Source organism: Diabrotica undecimpunctata, chromosome 5 (genome assembly GCF_040954645.1).
Source record: "Diabrotica undecimpunctata isolate CICGRU chromosome 5, icDiaUnde3, whole genome shotgun sequence".
Taxonomy (NCBI): Eukaryota; Metazoa; Arthropoda; class Insecta; order Coleoptera; family Chrysomelidae; genus Diabrotica; species Diabrotica undecimpunctata.
The window spans coordinates 10,338,721-10,360,131 of record NC_092807.1 but is presented as its reverse complement, the minus strand read 5'-3'; the positions used below and the strand labels follow the sequence as shown (position 1 = coordinate 10,360,131).

Here is a 21,411-nt window from a genome sequence, read left to right as displayed (position 1 = left end):
TATACCCTTGATAGACCTATTGGTCAGAGAAAAAGAGGAAGACCCAGAACAAGGTTCCTTGATAACATCGATGAAGACATGAGAAATATGGGAATACGTGCTTGGCGGAGAAAGGCAATGGATAGGGACGACTGGAGAGAAATTCTTGAGGAGGCTAGGACCCACGAAGGGTGGTAAAGCCAGAATGATGATGAAATAATTGTAAACTTAAATTTTTATTTGAGTTCATAGGCTGTATTCCGAAATTACTTGTTCCGACGTTTTCAGACATGCTTGATATCATTTGCCTCAACCACTGATAATCTTCCTCTAGAATCTGCGTTATATGTAGTCGACCAGGATCTGTCGGTTGGTCCGAATCGTTATTGACATATTTGGTTGACTTCAAAGGATCGATTGACGTCGTATACTCTTTCATACAGCGACTTAAAAGATATTCAATGTATAGCTTGAGGTAGATTAGGTACACCAGATCACTGATATCAAAAGAATACTGGATAATTGTCTGTTTGGTAATATTTTGGATGTTGCACAGACCGTCGACAAGTCAATTTAGGATTAGGCGATAAACAGTAATGAGCTGAAATCTGTAGGTATATATTTTACGAATAGAGTACAGACTTTTACATATTAATCACTTTGTTTCTCAATCGAAATACGGCTAAATGTCTGGCCATGACGAAAAACGTAAGACTAAGAGGCAAACCATATGTTCAGAAAAACCATAAACAAATTCAGTTAAAATGCAGAAAAATGTATTGACTAATGTGTATAACAATTTTAATGCAAGAGCAACCAACCAACGCCAATTTTTCAGAATATTTAAAACCCAAAACCGACTTGGATTTAATCTAAAATTCTGCAAAATTGTACACTCCCAACTCTGTTAACATTTGAGCTCTAAAATATTCCAATAAATCAAATCATCAGCTTCCAAAGTTATCTAAAACCCAACACAAATCAGACCATTTTCTATTAAATCCCAAGCTATTCCTCACACCGCATCATCATCTCAGGTTATTACTTCCTCACATGTCCACAATCGCCATCAGCACCTAAAGTCCCAACCGCATCATAGTGTGCCCCGCTCCCAGCTCGAAATAATCTGTGCAAGTAAAGAATCGTCAATCGAGAACATTCCCTCCAGCATTTCGCAACCGCGCAATTTCCTTCAAACCGTCAAAGTCAATGAGTTTCTCTCGAATAATTCAGCCAATGGTAACACATACCGCGCTAGCAATGTTCGCGAATTTCAGTCGGAAATCCGCAATACAATAGCGAAATCTCCGTAGCCTAGAGAGTGACACGAAACCCGTAATCCAGTATCCACATCCAAAAATCTCCAAACAAATTATCATCTATTTGTTAGACCGGAGTGAACAAAGACCCCCCCCCCCCAACAAGACATCCAGGGGAGAATATCTGAATCCGCATAATTGCCCTCTTTGTAAGTCTTTAATTCGCCGAGGTACCCCCTAACGTCATTTGGATAGACGGTGAGGGACTGCATTGTAAGGTTCTTAAAACAAACAGTGCGATTCCTGTACGTTTAAAGCACTACTTTAGATGCTGTCAAAACGGACATTTCAAAATGTCCTGAAAAATTCACAATCTCTTCCAATTGCGGACAACAGCACAAATCCTTTGCAAGACACGCAGCAAATGCTCCCAAATGTCAAAACTGCCGAAGCACTCATCCTGTCTTCTCATCCATATGTCTCATAAGAAAAGCGCTGCTGAGCAATCCCCAGAAAACACAACACACGTCCTTGGCAAACATACCTAAAACCATTCTTGTTGTTCGGTTATCGATAACAATATTATCAAGTGCAAGTGTAGGTAGGACCTTAGTAAAGACAAACTAAATTTGAAAAAATATGATCGATACAAAAAATTGAGGTATTTGCTACTCTGGGAAAACGATGGGAGGAGAATAGAGAGTCGATGTAAAATTGATCGAGAAAGTTTTGAGCATTGTGTTTTTATCATCCAGAACAAGCTGTCCAGTTGAAAGCAGTGTGTTACAAGTTGTGTTTTTGTGTGGTTAATTCGGTGATAGCAGAATCGTGGAAGGCGAAAAGAAACCAAGTCAATAATTCCAAATTCCTTGTGTCTGAACAGGTTCCAGTTTCTGTGAGTAAAGAAAATAAGCATTATATAAAATGGACACGAGGCATCAGTCGAGGAGAAAAATCCTTGGGCCTAAAGATTGCTGGTCTTATTTTGAACGAGTTGGAGCTTTCATTTGTGGAAAGAATCCGAACGAGTGTTGTTTTGAAACATTGTGAAAGGAGAAAGCAGATTTGCAGAATCAGATTAACCCATTTGTTGGAGAACTTGGACAGATTGTGATAACACAGTGAAAGAGAATAGGTGTCCGTCGGAAAACGTAGCAGAGCCTACATTAACGGTCAAAGTATTTGTGACATAAGAGTTGTGTTTGTATTGCATGCCATATTTGTTTTTTGAAAGCCATATAAATTTGTTATTAATGGGGCATAAAGTATTTATCCATAAATTCTTAGAGTTATAAAGTTATTGTTTTAAAAAGTAGAATTCGTCCATCAGAATAAATTATAGTCCATTTTCATCATATTGATAGCACATTATGTATGCAAATCCCTAAACTGTTGATACGGGTGACTCAATGAAAAATAGATATTTGTCAACAAGTTTACAGAAGTATATAGGAAAACAATTTTAAATTGAGTATGACTACCAGGTATAAAGGTTGAAGCACAATAGAATACAATAGTTTTGAGGGTTACTAATCCCTAAATAAAGTTGCCAGTGTCGGAGTGATGGAGATTAACAGGTACTAATGAATTTGCAAGAAATGTAAGATGTTTATTTTATTGGTTATATTTAAAATAATTTGTGGCCGTAACAGGGGCCGATTTGTAAAAAAATGAATATTATTTTAATCAAATTCCATTTTAGATTCACTGCTTTCTTCAGAATCTAAGAAATCTTCAACTCCAATGTTAATTATTACCGGTTCCAGCATTGCATCAGTCATATTATCCAAATTGCACATTTTATTTTCTTCTTTGTGAACATGACTAACAGCACTTTTCCAATTTTCTGGAGTTACTTTTGATAAGGAATATTCTAATAATTGTTATAAGTCTTCTAATTTAAAAGTTTTGTTGTTGCATCCGACTTCACCCTTTACTTGAGACCATATATTTTCTATCGGATTCAGATCACACTGGTATGGGGGTAAACGTAAAATAATTACATCACGGTTTAATGCCATTTCATCAATTATATATTTTTTATAAGCTGCTTTATGTTGCCTTACAATAGGTAATAATTCCTTTTTTGTCGAATTCTCCTTGTACTCAATTGCGTGTTTATCCAACCATTCGATTATCTCTCCTTTTTTCGATGCCGTTGTTGGCAATTTTTCTGCTAGTCTTGAATGGTAACTAGCATTATCCATGACTATGACAGAATTTTTTGGAATTAAATCCAACATTTGCTCAAAATATTCTTCAAAAACGTCAGCAGTCATTTCCTCGTGGTAATCTTTGGTTGATTTTGAGGCAAAACTTAATAATCCACCATTGACAAAACCGTATTCGTTTCCAATATGGGATATTATGAGTCTGCGTCCTTTTCCAACGGGAATATTGTTTATTCCAGTAGATACATCTTCGATGAATGCCTGACAGGAACTTTTCACATTTGTATCAACCCATAGATATGGTACAGTATGACCTTCATTTAGCCAAGTCTCGTCCAAATAAAAAATTGTTTTCCCTTCTTCTCGGTACTTTTTAATAGTTCTTAGATAATCTCGTCTCCAACATACAATGTAATCTTTTTCAATTAAAACGGATTTTCTTCTATTCTTTTGCCAAAGAAATCCCATCTCTCTCAATAGTCCCCATAATCTCTTGTTGCGTATGATTGGTAAATCTTCGTTTTCTCTAATTAATGTTTGGATTTTGTCCAATGTTGGAAATTCTTTGTTAAAAAAAATGAGTGGACGCTGCGTCTTATCATGTTTTTATGTATTTCTTCAATTTCCAAGGGTTTACTCCCTCCACTCTTCTTGGGAGATGAAACAGTTCCTCCTTTTCTTTCTTTTAGGAATCTATAAATTGTTGCTTCTCCAACCCCTGTCATATTTGAACACATGTTGACGATTTCACGAACATTACTTAAAGGGTAATGGGTCACCTTTAAAACTACACTTAACCGGGATAAAACCTGTTGTCGACGTCATTTTTAAATGCAAATAAATATCGACACCAAAAACGTAGGTAGGTAAGACATGAACAATGTACATCTACAAACTAAATGGAAGATGCAAACAATTTCTAATATATATTATTGGCATAAGCTGTAATGTGGCATAAAAACTACTTAAACTATCATTAGTGAAGCCTTATCAGTAATTCCAGGTAATCGTTCAAAGAAGGTGTTCTTTTTGTGTCAGGCGATAACTTGTATAGAAAACAATAATCACCTTTAAATTACTGTTTACATTAATTTATTTCGTGAAACATTGAATTCTCTCGTTAATCACCCGTAACACCTGTATAATTAACAATAATCGTGTGGCATATATACCGACGTTTTTACGCACAAAAAAGGTATAGTGAGATTAGTGGACACTTATTTTACAGAAGATTTTTTAAAAGATAATGAATTGTTGACGGCATCTTAAAATATTAATTTTTTTTATTTATTTCAAAACAAGTATAGGGTGACGCCTATGGTTTTTTGACCTGTTGAGGATTTGCATACATAATGTGCTATCAATATGATGGAAAATGACTATAATTTGAAAGTAAAATAACATCAGGATATTTGTATTGTACAGAATTAAAATTTATTTTTCTTTAAAAAGTAATAATTAGAGCAAATTTCACATTAAATGAAATAAAGGTTCAAAAAGGAGATAACAAAATTAAAGATTTTTTTTTTCAATTATATAAGAAAGTTTGTACATGATAAAAGTTAGAAGAACATTTGAACTTTTTTATATGTTTTATGGTATAATAAAGAAATGGTATTTAAAAGTTTATAATTTTTTGACGTGACAACGTCTTAAATTAGGTTGTGGCTCGGAGTCATTTAAGAAAAAGTGTAACGCCCGCTCACGTCTGTTACAGTGAGTCACCGAACGAGAGAGAGGCCCGCCGGACCGGCGAATGCCTTGCGTCTCTCTCCCACTCAAACATGATCGGTCCGCTGCGCGCGGCACTAGAGAATTAGGCGCGTTGAATCGCTAAAGTTGGATTGTAAACATTCTTTATAGTTTAAACTTCAATGAAAATTATTAACTGTGTCTAAAGACATATATGATATGAGGTATTTTACCCAAGAGTATTAAGTATAATGAATATACATAAAAACATAATTTTGTTTTCTTAGGATTTAACATTTTGTCAGCAAATTATCTCAAATTCACACTTAAATCAATATGTTTTTACTATTAGGTCTGTTGAATGTTTGTTCTTTACACAAAATTTAGTCTATACTTCATATTTATTAAAGGCGGTAAAATATACATTACAATTCAGTTGTTTATAAACCACTTTCAAAGCATAAAGAACCTTTTAAGCTTTGTTTATATTATTTTGTGTATATTAATTGAGTTAATTGGAGTAGCCCACTTTGATACAAAAATACAGTCAATTTATGGATATTTCAAGGTGACAATCTAAAAAAAGCTGATTTCCTCCCATGCATTTTATTAGAAACACTTGAAATTTAAAAAAAATTTAAAAATCATAAGATGTAAGACCTTAATCGTGAGATCGTGAGATTTGTCTTCAATTCGTGAGATCTCACGATAAATCGTGAGGAGTGGCATCACTGAGTGCTTAGATTCGTCATTTACAACAACTACAACAATAAAGGTAAATAATTGTACACTAATATTTCATTATCGTAAACTATGATTGATTGATTAATTGTTAGATTGACACAAAAGTTGAGAAACTGAGTTTATAGGTTATGTCATACTATTGACAAATGTTGATAGTGTTAAGTAAATTATTAGTTTAAATCACTCTGCAATCAATCGTAATTCATTCGATTGAGAAGAAACAGCGCGTATTGCTAGTCAAACATTTAAAATAACAAATTATAACTTCTAACCTGTCAAAACAGGGCGACCAAACAAACGAACTAAACCGACCAATCACCACGCGCGGAGTTAGAATTTAACTGTGTTTAGCAAGAATTTCAAATTCCAATTTTAGTAAATGTTTTAATTTTCAACTTTACCATTTACATTTACAAATTTTAATTAATTTCAAATTTATTTAGCAAAAATTTGAACCTTCGATCTGAATAAGTGTTTTGATTTTCAAATTGATTCTTTAAAATTAAAAATATTAAAATATATATAATCACAAGTGAACGTCACATAATATTATCTGTACTTATTATTATTGACGTGACAACGTCTTAAATTAGGTTGTGGCTCGGAGTCACTCATGAAAAAGTGTAACGCCCGCTCACGTCTGTTACAGTGAGTCACCGAACGAGAGAGAGGCCCGCCGGACCGGCGAATGCCTTGCGTCTCTCTCCCACTCAAACATGATCGGTCCGCTGGTGCGATGCTATTTCTCCTATCATCGTCCTATCCTCAACAAAATCACTCAAATAGAAATTAGTTAAGTTTAAGTTTACATGTACAATGTTTTAGTAAACAAAATATATTTCTATAGTTAAAATTTGTGCAATTCTTATTTTCATTCAATTCCTTGTTCCTATTGTGCAATTTAATAATATTCATATCAATAAATATTCTACCGAGAAAAAGACGTTGTCACGTAAAATCTTCGCCCGTAAAACCGACTTTACAGGCAACCGATTTTTTTTACTGTATCTATTTTCCTTGTTTATCCTGGATAAAGCAAGCAACTGAGAAATACTAGAACCAACAAATCAATGTAATTGATATGATAAATGAGCCCTGAGAATTTTAAATTATTGTATAATTTTTTTTTTTTTGATTTGCTTTATAATTAATAATTAATTAAGTTAATTAATAAAAGTCAACTTAATCATATCATAAGCAAGAAAACCAGATCATAATAATATCTTAGGTGTGATTATCTTCTCCAAAACCGCCTTTAGGACTACAATGTTAGAAACTATTATTATCAGATGAGACAAAACGTTAGACGAAACCATTAACAGCTCGGCTAGCTACGGTTCTGCAAGATTGTAAGTTATGAAGCGGTGGCGTCCCGATAAGGCAAATCTAGCTTCTAGTTTAAGAGATGGAAGTGTGTTAAGTTCAGGTGCCGTTGTACTCTGAACAACTACAAGATATTTGCACTTCAATTGGCAGCTCTTACGGACAATCGAGCCTAATGGACCGACTGAATATCGAATAAAATACGAAGTGTCGACAAAAAAGAAAACAGAGAGACTCGATAAAAGTAGTAGGTGTTTCTGCAGAGCTTTTGCGAAGATGTGTTTTTCTTGTAAGTTAATGGTGACATTGATAGACGTGTAGTGGTTAATTAAGAAACGATTACTTGGTTTAGATATATAATCGATGTGTCGTTTTATTAAGAAAAACAATTAAAAACATTTAAATGGATTACAACTACAAGTTTACATTAGGATCCTCATTTTTTGCTTAAAAGTAGAACAAGAGCGGAATGAAGGCAAAATACATAATATAAATGATCTTTGAAACTGTATTTAAAAAAAAAACATTTCCAAAAGTCTTCAGACCTCACGATATGTTTGTAACTTTTATCAAACAATTTTTTTGTCACTTGTTTGACGATCGGAATAAAGGTATAATAAAGATAAGAAAATTAAGTACATTTAATAGTATCGAGTTACATCACGCTCTTTTTTATAACAATATTTTAATGTTATTATGCATATTATACAATAAACATACACTGGGGTACAAAATTAACCGAACGCTCAGATTTTTCCTAAAAACTGGCGTTTAAAAAAGTTTAAAAAGTTTAACCTTGAGTATTTAATAATAAACAAAATTTTAAAGTCAAACTTATTACAACTCAAGAATGTTACACAGAAAAACCAATAAACAGCAAATTTGAAAATTTGCAAAGAAACAAAAATAATTTTTTTTATGGAAAACGATATTTATAGTGTATTTTTATGTATGAGAGAGTAATAAAACAATAAATTATGTATGCAAATCCCTAAACTGTTGATACGGGTGACTCAATGAAAAACAGATATTTGTCAACAAGTTTACAGAAGTATATAGGAAAACAATTTTAAATTGAGTATGACCACCAGGTATAAAGGTTGGAGCAGAATAGAATACAATAGTTGTGAGGGTTACTAATCCCTAAATAAGGTTGCCAGTGTCGGAGTGATGGAGGTTAACAGGTACTAATGAATTTGCAAGAAATGTAAGATGTTTATTTTATTGGTTATATATAACCAATAAAAGTTTAATAAGTACCTACCTATTTGCAAAATAAAGTTTAATTCTTTAGATAAAATAAAACGTTTTATTTTATCTATTTGCAAAATAAAGTTTAATTCTTTGCCTATTTGCAAAATAAAGTTTAATTCTTTAGATAAAATAAAACGTTTTATTTTATCTGAAATGAGTGCATTCCACGAAGTAAGGGTTTCAACAATCAAACATTTAATTCTTTAATTCCAGGAATCTACGACAGTAATTGACTAGATAATTACCTTCTAAACTTATTCCACAGAAAATGTGATAGTGGGTTTTTCAATTTTGTATATAGGAAGGTCCAAGTGGCGTATTCAAAATTCTTAACAGTTCACTAAAATTAGGTACTTCAGTTGCAAGGTGCAGTTTATTGTGTATACTAGTGTTATGGAAAATTTGGAAGTGCCGTGTAAACGCCGAAAAATTGGTCCTCTAATAGTTAATGAAAAAACATTAATATTTAATTGTTTTAAATCATTTACAGACAAACGTTTATGTGAAAGTGTTGATGAGACCGTTGAGTTAGTTAGCAGTACACTTGGTGTTGGGAAATCTACGATTTATAGAGTTATTAAAGAAGAGAAATGTGGTAGTTTTCAAATGCCACGTAATGCTCCAGGGAAACCAAAATTTCAAATAGAATATCATTTTAAAGAAGGACTTCGACGGAAAGTGCATGAATTCTTCTTTAGACAAGAATTTCCAACATTGGATAAAGTTCTTGTCTCAGTTCGAGATGATAAGGATTACCCAGAAATGAGTCGAAGTACGTTATGGAAACTTTTAAAAGAAATAGGCTTCCGCTGGAAAAAGAATCCCAGAAAGTCTATTTTATTAGAAAGAACCGATACTGTCATATGAAGAAGACATTTTCTAAGAACCATAAAGGAAATGAGAAACCAAAAAAGAAAAATATTTTACCTTGATGAAACATGGATCAACGAGGGCATACACCAAATAAATTTTGGCAGGATGAAACTGTTACAAGTCAAAGGCACGCTTTTGTAAATAACTTATCTACTGGTTTAAACCCACCATCAGGAAAGTAACGCAGGCTGATAATAGTACACATTGGCAGTTCAGACGGTTTTGTTGAAGGTGGTTTATTAACTTTTGAATCAACTCGTACCGGTGACTACCATGAAGACATGAACGCTGATGTCTTTCAAGAATGGTTCGAACAAATGATAGATCTTCTTCCTAAGAACTGTGTAATAGTAATGGATAATGCAAGTTATCACTCCAGACTTATAGAAGAACTGCCCACAACCAAGTGGTTAAAAAAAGACTTGCAGAATTGGCTGAGTTCAAAAAATATTACGTACCATCCCGGATCTATAAGAAAGGAACTTTATTCGTTGTGTGCCCTTCATAAAGAAAAATTTAAAAAATACGAAATTGATGAAATTGCCAAAAATCGTGGAATGACAGTACTTAGATCCCCACCATATCATTGTGAATTAAACCCGATTGAACTGGTATGGGCACAGATAAAGAGTGAAGTTTCAAGAAAAAATACCACTTTTAAAATTCATGATGTTAAACAGTTGTTTTTGGAGGCCGTAAATAATGTAAAACCTGAAAACTGGGAAAAGGCAGTAAATCACACTATTAAAGAAGAGGAAAAAATGTGGAAGCTGGACAATATTACTGATAAAATGATCGAGCCAGTTATTGTAAATCTTGGTTCTGAAAGTTCATCTTCTGAATCTGATTTGGATTTGTAACAAGTAGCTGTAAGTTTTATGTTAATATTTTTATTCATCTATTTAACATACCTTAGACGGGTTTAAAAACTCTTTTTCTCTTTTGTAATTTTTAAAAATTAAAAAAAAATGTGAATTTTTTAAAACCCTTTTTAATGTAGGCCAGTCAGTTCTAATATAGTGTGTGATAAAAGAGGTCACTTTTGTTTACATACACATAACACTTTATAACACTGAAATAATTCATTTATTTTTTACAATTATTCAAAGTAATTTTTCAATTAATCTTGAGCACGCCCATGGAGTGGTCGGAGCTACCAGTTAAAATTATGCTAATTACTCTCTCGTTCATAAAAATAAACTATAGTAGAGTGTATTGCCTCCACGAGCCCTAATTACGGCTCTCATTTCATCAGGCATACTTCGGATTAAGGCAGCAAAGTCTGCTGGAGGAATTTGCTCCCATTCGTCACGAACTTCTTACTACAAATCATTTATGGTTTCAAACTCACCATGGTTACGTCGAATACGTCGGTCCAGAATATCCCATGCATGATCTATTGGATTTAAGTCTGCACTCCTTGGGGGCCATGGTAATAAACGAGTCACAACTTCGTCCAAGTAATCCCGTGTTATTCTTACGATGTGCGGACGAGCATTATCTTGCATCACGAAAGTTTTCTCCTACAAATGAGGCAAATGGTACTACATGATCTTCCAAACATTGCTGAATATACCGTTGAGCATTCAAATTGCCCCCTTGAATTGTAACAAGTTCTGTATGAGCCTCTAGGGAAATGCCTGCCCACACCATTATACCACCTCTACCAAATTGAACTCTTTTCTATATCCTAGGCCGCCCATCTGATGAGTATCTGTTAAATCTTGATTCATTCGTGAAAAGTGCAGCACTTCTATCGTCAACACCCCAATTAAGTTGTTCGCGAGCGAAGTGTAAACGTTGTCTCCGATGATCTGCTGTTAATAGAGGTCCCGTGACAGGTATTCTGGACCTTAATCCATATTTATTTAATCTTCGAACGGTATAAACGGAAATTGTGTTTCTATCTTCTTAAAGTTCCATCTCCTATCGGAGGTTGGATATCATAACGGCTATCGTCACTTTATTGGCTGCTGCTCTGAAAAGTTGTAGTGAACTACAGTTAAACCATTCTCTAAGGTTCCTCAGCCAAGAGATTCGTCTTCTTCCTATGCTTCTTCTTCCTTGGATCCTTCCTTGCATAATAATTCTCAGCAGCTCATATTTTTCTCCTCTGGTTATGTGACCCAAATACTCTAGTTTTCTTCTTTTTATGCTGTTCATAACTCCTTATTTAGACGTCGTAGTACCTCAGCATTGGTAATCCTTTGAACCCACTGAATTTTTAACATTCTTCTGTAACACCACATTTCGAACGCTTCTATTTTTCTTATGTGTTGTTTCTTCAATGTCCAAGCTTCCATTCCGTATAGTAAGATAGAAAATATGTAACATCTTAGAGCCCTCAATCTGAGATGCAACTGAAGGTCTCTGTTGGTAAGCATTGTCTTCATTTTCATAAATGCTTGCCTTGCAGTTTCAAGTCGGACTTTGATTTCTCTGCTTTGGTCATTTTTGTCATCAACCCAGATTCCCAGATATTTGTATGTTTCTACTTTTTCAATTTTGTGTTTCTATGGACATCATTTAATCGTTGAACAAGTTCTGGTGCCTATAATGTACGATCTCGTAATGCTTGTATCCTAAGAAAGCGATCTTCAACTTGAGTTGTGGTTCTTCGTCTACCTTGACCTGGCCTCCTCGTCTATTGTCCTGTTTTCCGAAATCTTTGTATTGTATCAAACATTGTACTTCTAGAAATTCCTAAAGCATTTGCTATGTAACGAATGCTCCGCCCATCATCCTGTAAAGCAACAGTTTGTGCTACTTCTTCTGGTGCCATAATTTTTTTAATTCAAGTTTTAAACAGGAGACAATACAAAAACCTACAGCCGAACTTATAATCAGCTACAGTAACACAATAAACTTAAATTAATACTAAGCCACTATTTCACATTAATAACAAAAAGTATGTGTAAAAATGTTGTCGTTCGCACAAAACATCTAAACAGGATCCAACAAGAAAAAAACGTTATCGCTAATAAGGCATAAAATACAATTCAAACAAATTAAACAAGTTTTGATCTAAACACCAACAAAAAAACAAAAAAATCTGTGTCCGGTTAATTTTGCAACCCAGTGTATATCAATGTTACAGGTGAAAAAATTTCATTACCAAATGATCGTTTCTAGTCTTACAATATAAAAAAAATTCTTGTACTTAATATTATTGCATTCATACGTTATTTTTTTTTATATCTAACAAAATTGTTACTTCATTTTACAAAAATATTCAACTAAACTAAAATATTTGGTTGGATGGATTTTATTATATTCGCCCTTTTTGAAGGCATGTCTACAATATTAAAATCTAATTCATCTATTGATCCATCTACTACACCTTCAGGATCTATTGTCAATTAAAACCCAATTATCGTAAGTCCCTTTGTACAATATTGTAGCGAGATTAAATAAAACGAGCTGTTCGAATTTATATAAATATATTTATAAGTTTACAGTTAACAGTTCGAAACTTCTAGTCGCTTTCGCGATGCAACCGTTACATGGGCCATGCTGAATGCATGTTCGTAACACTGCTTCCCTCTTAGATCTGAGCGTCCCGATCAACAACTCTATATGTAGGCCCAGGATGGCGGAATCTACAGGACTTTCCAGCTCTGCTTGAACCCTTCAGAAAGAAATAACAGTCTAATGACTTTGAAGGACACGATCTCATCGGGTTAATGCAACACACACTAATTCTTATGCAGGTTTCTCGGAAGATCACTTTAAGCATGCTTCTGACAATCTTCCAATCCAGATTATCTAGTGCATGGCCTATCTTGGGTAAGGCCAAATTCTTGATGTCATAATTGCAAACAATTTTCTTCAAATTAGTTAGAGCACACATATATCCTCGTAGCTTACCCTGTCTGTATACGACTTCCTGGTCACCATATACAGCAAAGATAGAGGACCATCTTCTAATCTCAGTACTTTCCCAACTTTAAGCTGCTGATTTTTTAACTCGTCCAAACGACCGAACTTCTTATAAAATACGGATGAGATTCGAGAATAGAATAATACGAAAAGTATTATTCTAGAACAATCTAAAGTAGTCCCACCTCTAATTGGCCTACGTGACGGGTTGTTCTCTCTCGCACTCGATATCGCCGGAAACTTCTAGTCGCTTTCGAGATGCAACCGTTACATGGCCATGCTGAATGCATGTTCGTAACAATATATTACCAATTTTCTGCATCCGCAAGTTAACCCGTTTCACAAGAAGAAGTTGTTGTTTTTAAAAGCAACTCAGTAATGAGTTGATCCAATGATCTCACTAGGAGTAACTCACCCTTGCACAACTTCCAACCCCAATCGTTGAGTTCAGTTCTGTTGTAAGTGCGATACTTGGTCTAAAAAGTATATCAAAATGTTGCAACCATGACTGCACTTGGAAGTATGTCCTATAAGAATGTTGTCGAAGAACTCCTTCTTTCGGTGGTACGGTGATAAATTTTCCAATTTAAATTTTGATTTTGTTGAATATCTGCGAAATTGGATATATCTTAAATCGTGTAGTTTAATGACATTTTTCCCCAATTTCTTTGACTGGTTTTTGACGGCTTGGAAAAATCGTTAAATACACGACAAAAACCTTATTACCCTGTACTATAAACTTTGTTGAATTTATAGTTCAGTTCTGTTCTGTTGTATGAGTTCATTTCTGTTGTAAGTGCAATACTTGGTCTAAAAAGTATATCAAAATGTTTCAACCATGACAATTGGAAGTATGTCTTATAGGAATGTTGTCGAAGAACTCCTTCTGTCGGTGATACGGTGGTAAATTCTCCAGTTTAAATTTGGATTTTGTTGAATATCTGCAAAATTGTAGGTATATATCTTAAATCGTGTAGTTTAATGTCATTTCCCCCCAAGTTTCTTAACTGGTTTTTGTCGACTTAAAAATCGTTAAATACACGTCAAAAACCTTATTACCCTGAACTTTTGTTAATTTTTGTGTGTATTCATTCGTAACAAAAACTTATAAAAATTGCTGATTTATTGGAGCCCTAAGTCCTATTTCAGTCCTGTTTTTCAAGTAGTCATCAAGCTCATCTTTTGAAAACTATGTATGAAACGTCCGATAACGAAGCAACTATAAATCATGTACTACAGCCACGTTTTCTGGCTATTCAAAAGCTCATAAATCATCGTCTTCTTTTAATTTTCTCCTTCTCCGTTAGTAGCTGCGAATCAAACAAACATCCTGTACACAACAGCTGGAGTAATAATGTCAACAACCTCGATTATATACAATTTATTGCAAATTGTAAATGATCTTCGATATAGGCGCAGCCCGTGTGGAGAATCATTAGCATATATGCAAACATTATGACTTTTTTTTTACATAACCGCACACCACTTTCCGGCGAAACAATACACTCAATGAATAATTTTTTTCTTATCGAACGACAATTATCTTATGCTAGTACGTACTTTCACTGTGCCACAAAGTTTGCATATTAAATAGTGTGTTACCTAGAAATAGACTAGGATTTTTCTTAGAATTCAACGAACACGCAAACATTAATTGGTTATAGCTACAAGGAGACATAAAAATATCACTTTTGCTATTCTTTTTAACAAAACATATAATTATAGTGATAGTTTATTTCTAAAAGGATCTGATGATCTGACAACAAAACTAGAAACAAAACTAAGAGACCGCTTAATAAACAAGGACATTAGTCGGCGAGAAGAATGGTATGAGAAATTAAAGAACACGTAGTATCATGAAAAACAAAAAACAAATCTTTATCGATTTTAAACAGACATAATATGACTTAGTAGTCAGAAACGAACTGTACAAGGAAGTTCAAGAATTCAAATAAGTACGTCACTTTACACTTTACGAGATGGTCTTTAGAAAAGTTCCTGGTCCTAGCTGTCATCCTAAGGTCTACCCGTTCTAGTATTTTCTGCTGGCGAGTTTCTTGATTTGCATTGTACCTAGGGTGCTTGCTTGAACTTCGTGCGTGTATCATTTCACCACATTTACAGCAGCTTATGCTCTTAGTTTTCTTGAATGTAATGCCTTTCATCAGATTAACAAGCTGGTCAAATTTGTCTTCATCTTCTTCCTCTTTTACAGTTTTAACTTTACTGTACCCACCAGAGGTTTGCGTAGCTGATTCCTATTCGAGAGCGGCGGACGGGATATCGATCAGCGTCTTGTGACGGGCTAATCGCAGTGTTCTTTCAATTTCATGATCACGAAGACCATCAATTAATGTTTGAACAGCGAACTTTTTTTTTTTAATGATCTGTCTCCTCTACGGCTAATCTCTGAAGCACATTATAGGAATCTCATCGAAGAAAAATAGTCAGATTTACAGCTTATTATATTTCTGACCATCCATTCGCCCTTGCGGCTGATTCAAACAGTTCCGTGTAGTTATTCCATGACGATTTTCCGTCGAAAGTTGGGACTTAAACACGAACAGAACCTCTATTCCCCTCAAATGTCGAACGTGGCTCCAATCTACATTTCGCCTCATCGTCTTTTGTCACTACTGTAATTGATCTAATTCTTCTGTTCGGTGTCCCTGTTTCCTTCTTTTAAATCTCTTTTATCTCTTCTTCAAAAGACGAAATATCGACAGCAACTTTGTTTTCTAACGAACGTATTTGATCGTCAAGGAAAGAAATGTCAGAAGTGACCTTATTTTCTAAAGAAACAATGTCCGTAGAAACATCGGAATCGACGAAATCACAGCGATAGGCTTGTCTTCAAATACATAAGTTTCTGGATCAAAACCATCTTCCAGGGCGTTCTTCAGCCGTTGGACAAATATAACCTTTTTCCCAACAGAATATAGTTCTATATCTTCCAGTTCCCGCTGTAAATCGCTAACACGCATTTATTTAAATATCCCACTTCTGACACCAATGTAATGTTTAAATTAATTTATCTACAGTCGAATGTTTGATCAGGAGCGTAAGGAGCGTAGCATACGGGCTGGCGTAACAATGTGTTTATATCGATAACACATCGTTTATGCTTTTAAAATATCATACATATAAAACTAGAGTTTTATATTAATATTGGGAGTAGACTAAATGTAAAGCCAAATACTTAACATGTCGAGATAGTATCGATAAGTTTTTTCCTGCTATTTCTTTATGATTTACTACGAGATCACTAAGTGGAGAATTTTACGTTCATCATGGCATGTGGTTGTCTTTTTAAAGACGAATTACATGCTATGTTTTTTTCTGACGGCTGTTCTTAAGTTAAAGTTGATTTCATGTAATCGAATAAACTATCTTCCAATAAAGTCGTCCCAGGAACGCATCTCAAAAATATTGACAATTATTTGAAAGTCATTTACTTACTTTAAAATGTATGTTTGTCTGAATTGTCAATATTAATGAGTCAGATAATGAGGCAGATAGCGTTGAATTATTAGAAGTGTTTATTAGTACTTAGTAACAAAAATAAAATTTGTATTTGTATTTTGAGAACAATTTCGAAATCGAAACGTAAAAATAAACTTACTTTAAAGTGAAATTGTGGCTTATTCCCAGTAAAAATAGTAAATTATATAATAATATGTTACTACAACAATCTGTGTATTAATAGATTTTATATTATATATTCATCCTATAGTAGATTTAATTGAAAAGAAAGTTTTCATTACTTTTGTGTCAGGCTACATAGAGGAACCGAGTCTAGTTTATATGATTCTGTATAAAAACAAGAACTGTTAAAAGTCGATGTAAACAACCAACAACCAACGAACAGTAAGGAAAGAAGTTAAGTTTCCTCTTTAGGAGACGCTCGCCGTTGATATTAACATTGAAAACCGCAATTAAAGCAGCTCTGAGTTGTTTTTACTCGTTTAAAGAATATTACTTGTCGATACTAATTAATTATGTTTCCGTTTTCGAACCTTTTTAGTTCTTTGCTCGGAAATTCGAAATTTAAACACACACTTTGACAAGAACTTGATTGTGGTTCATAATTCTTGATATTTGATATTTTAAAAATCATATTTTATTTTTTAAATTATAATTATACAGAAAACATTAGGCAAATATAATAGTTGAAAAAGTTCTCCTTAGGAATACAGCAGCGGTTTACGGATTTCAGGAGATGTGGAGATTCACAAAAGGACAAAGAACATAAATGAAAGATCTGGTAAACGTGAACCATATTACCAAAGATGAGTGGATAATGTACTGTGTATTTAATTTATGTACAGTCTTCTAATACTAACACTAAAAACACAATTAATTTATAACATTGTATTTACTTCATCCTGCAAATAAATTTATTAGACTAACTCCTACAATTTAATTTTTCTGCACACATCCAAATGTTCTATCTAAAATTGTTGAAATTACCTTAAAAAATTTGAATATTTTCTAAATCTCTATTTTTGTTACAGGCCGTGAAACTAGAAAGTGTTCATCCAACAAGGACGAGGTACTTAGTTGTTGTATCAAGGATGGGAGCGAGAGGAGAAGAATCGTGTCTTTTAGGCATCGATTGCAACGAACGAACTACCGTTGGTCTAGTCCTTAGAGTGCTGGCTAACACTCAGATCACTTTAGATGGAGATGGGTAAGTTCAAATTGTTCATATATATTATAACTATTCGGTTCTTTCGTAGTCCATGTTGTTAAAGAATTTAATGACCAAACTATAAATTCCTTTACATAGTTTGGTTTAAACAGAACAAAGTATAACTATTCCTTTACTAATTTACACCGCTGTTTCTCCAGTATATTTGACGAAATAATTTGGAAGTTTCGTATAGTGTATTTTGAAAATAAGATAGGATACAGTGGCGGATCCAGAAATTTTTCGGGGGGGGGGGATCATGGGTCTTGAGGGCGATTTTGATACAGGATCTAGATTTTTGCACCTTTCAGTGGCTGATCCCCGTCATGGATCTTGGGGGTGATTTTGATATAGGATTTAGATTTTTTCACCTTTACTATTGATATGCTTTATGCCTCATGTAAGGAAACCATTTTCTCAATAATTATTTTAAGCAATATATTAAACCAATGAGAAATTATTAAAACCCAAATACCCTACAAGTGCAACAAAGAGTATAACATTAAGGGGTCTTAAACTTAAACTAAAAAAAATAATTTAAACCCACATATTCTATGACAGTAAAATCAAGTGTTCAAGACTATTGTCTTGACCCACGATTAGTTTAAAGCACCAACAATGTCTGGGATCTGCTGCTTTCGATACTGCACTCTTTTTTAAAGATTTTATTTCCAATTGACTATGGTATTTCTCTAAAAACGTTATTAAAGCTGTTTTAAATGGCGAAATATTCACGGTATTATATTTTGTTACCTTTGTTTCGTATTACGTCCAAAAAATCTTCGATCAACAACATTTGGCTAGATAAGTGGGCCGACCTTCACAATTATACTAGCATAATAGTAAGAGGTGGTCATCATAAATTATTATTAACTGTCATTTTAAACAATGAGATGTACAGCTCGAATCCCATAGTCACACTTCTCGATCAAATTACGGATAATTAATATCTTCTATTTTAACATTAATTTTTCGAATATTACATACCGTTACGTCCGTTATCGTACCAAATTCAGAACCGGCTTCGACAGATGTTTGAAACGTTTTATTATTAATTATAAAACATTTAATATGTGGTTAAATGTTTGCATACAGTAGAACTAAGCAGTTTCTTATATTGCTAGTTCTTCAGTCCTATACGAGGATTGTAAGATAATATAAACTTTAAAGATCCCGCAAATTTCGAAAAACTTTTATCTTTATGTAATATTTCGGTAGAAAAAATACAATTACTCCAAAATTATTAATTTTAGTGAGTCTATAGTGCAACCAAAAAATATATGATCCATATCACCTTGTCCTCTACACTGCTCACATCTTTTTAATATCTTTTTGTTTTGGCAACGAAGAAATAGTTTTTCCATCATGATACCGCGCGTACAAGTCTGCGGTTGCAGTCTGTCACAGTTTAAGAGGTGATTTTGTTGCAAGAGTCTTTCAGAAGACTCGAATCAACGGGTCTGGGTTACTTAAGAGACTTGAGTCAGTAGTAAATATCTCGGGTTGTTTGGAGATTTACTGATGGAAGTACCACCGTCTTACTATCTTAAAAATAAACTTGTCAATAAACAGATAGATACTGGCGATTCTACATATTATATTCTTCTAAGAAAAGTAATAGATGTGGTCCTCAGATCACATTCATCCCAAGTCTTAAATAATCTGAGTCATAATAATGAGTTGGGAAAAGGGTCAGTTTAACAATCTCGATCTTTCATCACATTTATCATGTATCATCACTTTTAGTGACACTCTTGAACCAAATTTATAGTTCAGGCTTATTACCCAAAGAGAGATTAACGTCTTTAGCTTGATATCTCATGTGCTAAAGTTACTACTAAAAGTCATCCAAAACCTAATATATCACAAACTGGACATAGACGTTCCTGAAAAAAGCTCTTGAGGGTGAAACAACTGGAATATAGGTAAATGGAGTTCCCATTAACAACATTAGATATGCGGACGACACTGTGATCTTAACCGAAAATATTGAAGATCTTCTGAGACTGGTGACCAGAATAGCGGAGTATGGAAAAGAGCGTCAAGAAGACGAAATTTATGAGAATATCAAAAACTCAAAGAAATAACGAGAATCTTCTAAAAAACGGAACCAACGTCGAACAAGTGGACAAATATGCATATCTGGGAACAATGATTAACTCCACTCTCCACCGAAGAGTGCTATGTACAAGGGATTTAAAATTGGAACTAAGAGTTAGGTTGGCGAGGTGCTATGATTTTTCGACTTTGTTTTATGGAATGGAATCTTGGACCTTGAATGCGAGATCAATGAAAAAATTGGAATCATTCGAGCTGTGGATGTATGAAAGAATTCTGAAAATATTGTGGACAGAACACGTCATAAACAAAGAGGTTCTGAGAAGGATGAATAAAGAAATAGAAATTTGAAATACAATTAAAACAAGAAAATTCAAATATCTCGGACATATTACATGTGGAGAGAAATACACCTTGTTCCAACTGATTACAGTGAAAGATCCAAGGAACGAGAAGCATAGGGAGGCGTAGAATGTCATGGCTGCGCAATCTGAGAGAGTGGTACGAATGTACATCAAATGAACTTTTCAGAGCAGCCGTCTCAAAAGTCCGAATAGCTATGATGATTCCGCCGCGGAGATGGCACTTGAAGAAGAAGAAAAAGAAGATCTCTCATCGGATCAATCGTGAACGACCCATAAGATTGATGCATCATTCATTATTTTTTCTCCAGATGTGTTGTTTAGTGGTATTTATCTGTTTCAAAACTTGTAAAGATGGTTAGATTAGTTTAAAGTGAGTAAGGGCTCTTCATTATTCCAAAGAAGATATACTGAACGGGGAAGTCCATAAACCCGACATGATACGTCACATTAGCTGATAGGAACGCCCTAAACATTTCTCGAAGAGGTGTGGATAATAAATAAGCATCAGCGGATCAACGGATGACCTAAAAAGGGCAGAAGCTACGTCATTATTGCATCAAAGATAATTAATAAAGAGAATTCCGTCCTATCCATGTCTTTCCTTCAATTTTCAGAATTAGCCGAAGGAACTCATATCATGGTCCTCTCATTATATGTTCCAGGATATTCTAGTTTACATCTTTTAATGATATAGTTCGTTGGCGTCCTATTCTTTGAAGAACTTCTTCGTTTTTCGTTCTGATGCTCGGCGGTATCTTGAGTATTCTTCGAGACAACCACGTTTCAAGTGCCTCAATTTTATTCATAGTATCAACGTTCAAAATCCAAGTTTCTCATCCATACAAAAAGTAGAGACCATATAATCCAATTTCACATCTATACAAAAATACAGAACAAAACCCAGTCCTACGACTAGGTTTTGTTCTGTATTTTTGTAAAGTCTCTAAAAAGAGAGGGGAAGAGATATATGTCCATCTTTTTCAAACTTATCGTAACAAGAAAGAGAATCATCATGAAGCCGACCCTGAGGCCTTTAATTAAAATAACAACCTTAATGAAGACCATCTTCGTCCCACTGTTCCTTTAATTTCCCACCAAATTTCAAAGATTAATGTCTTAACGGG

At 34.1% G+C, this 21,411-nt stretch overlaps 1 protein-coding gene across 5 annotated transcripts in view; it reads left to right on the top strand.

Annotated features, from left to right (window-relative positions):
* ssh (Protein phosphatase Slingshot) overlaps positions 1–21,411 on the top strand; it is a 444,779-nt gene that overhangs the window by 332,709 nt on the left and 90,659 nt on the right. For all 5 annotated transcript variants that reach the window (XM_072531436.1, XM_072531435.1, XM_072531439.1 and 2 more), the window contains one exon: positions 17,689–17,864. In XM_072531436.1, coding sequence (XP_072387537.1) covers positions 17,689–17,864 — 176 coding nt within the window. The remainder of the gene's footprint in view (positions 1–17,688; positions 17,865–21,411) is intronic.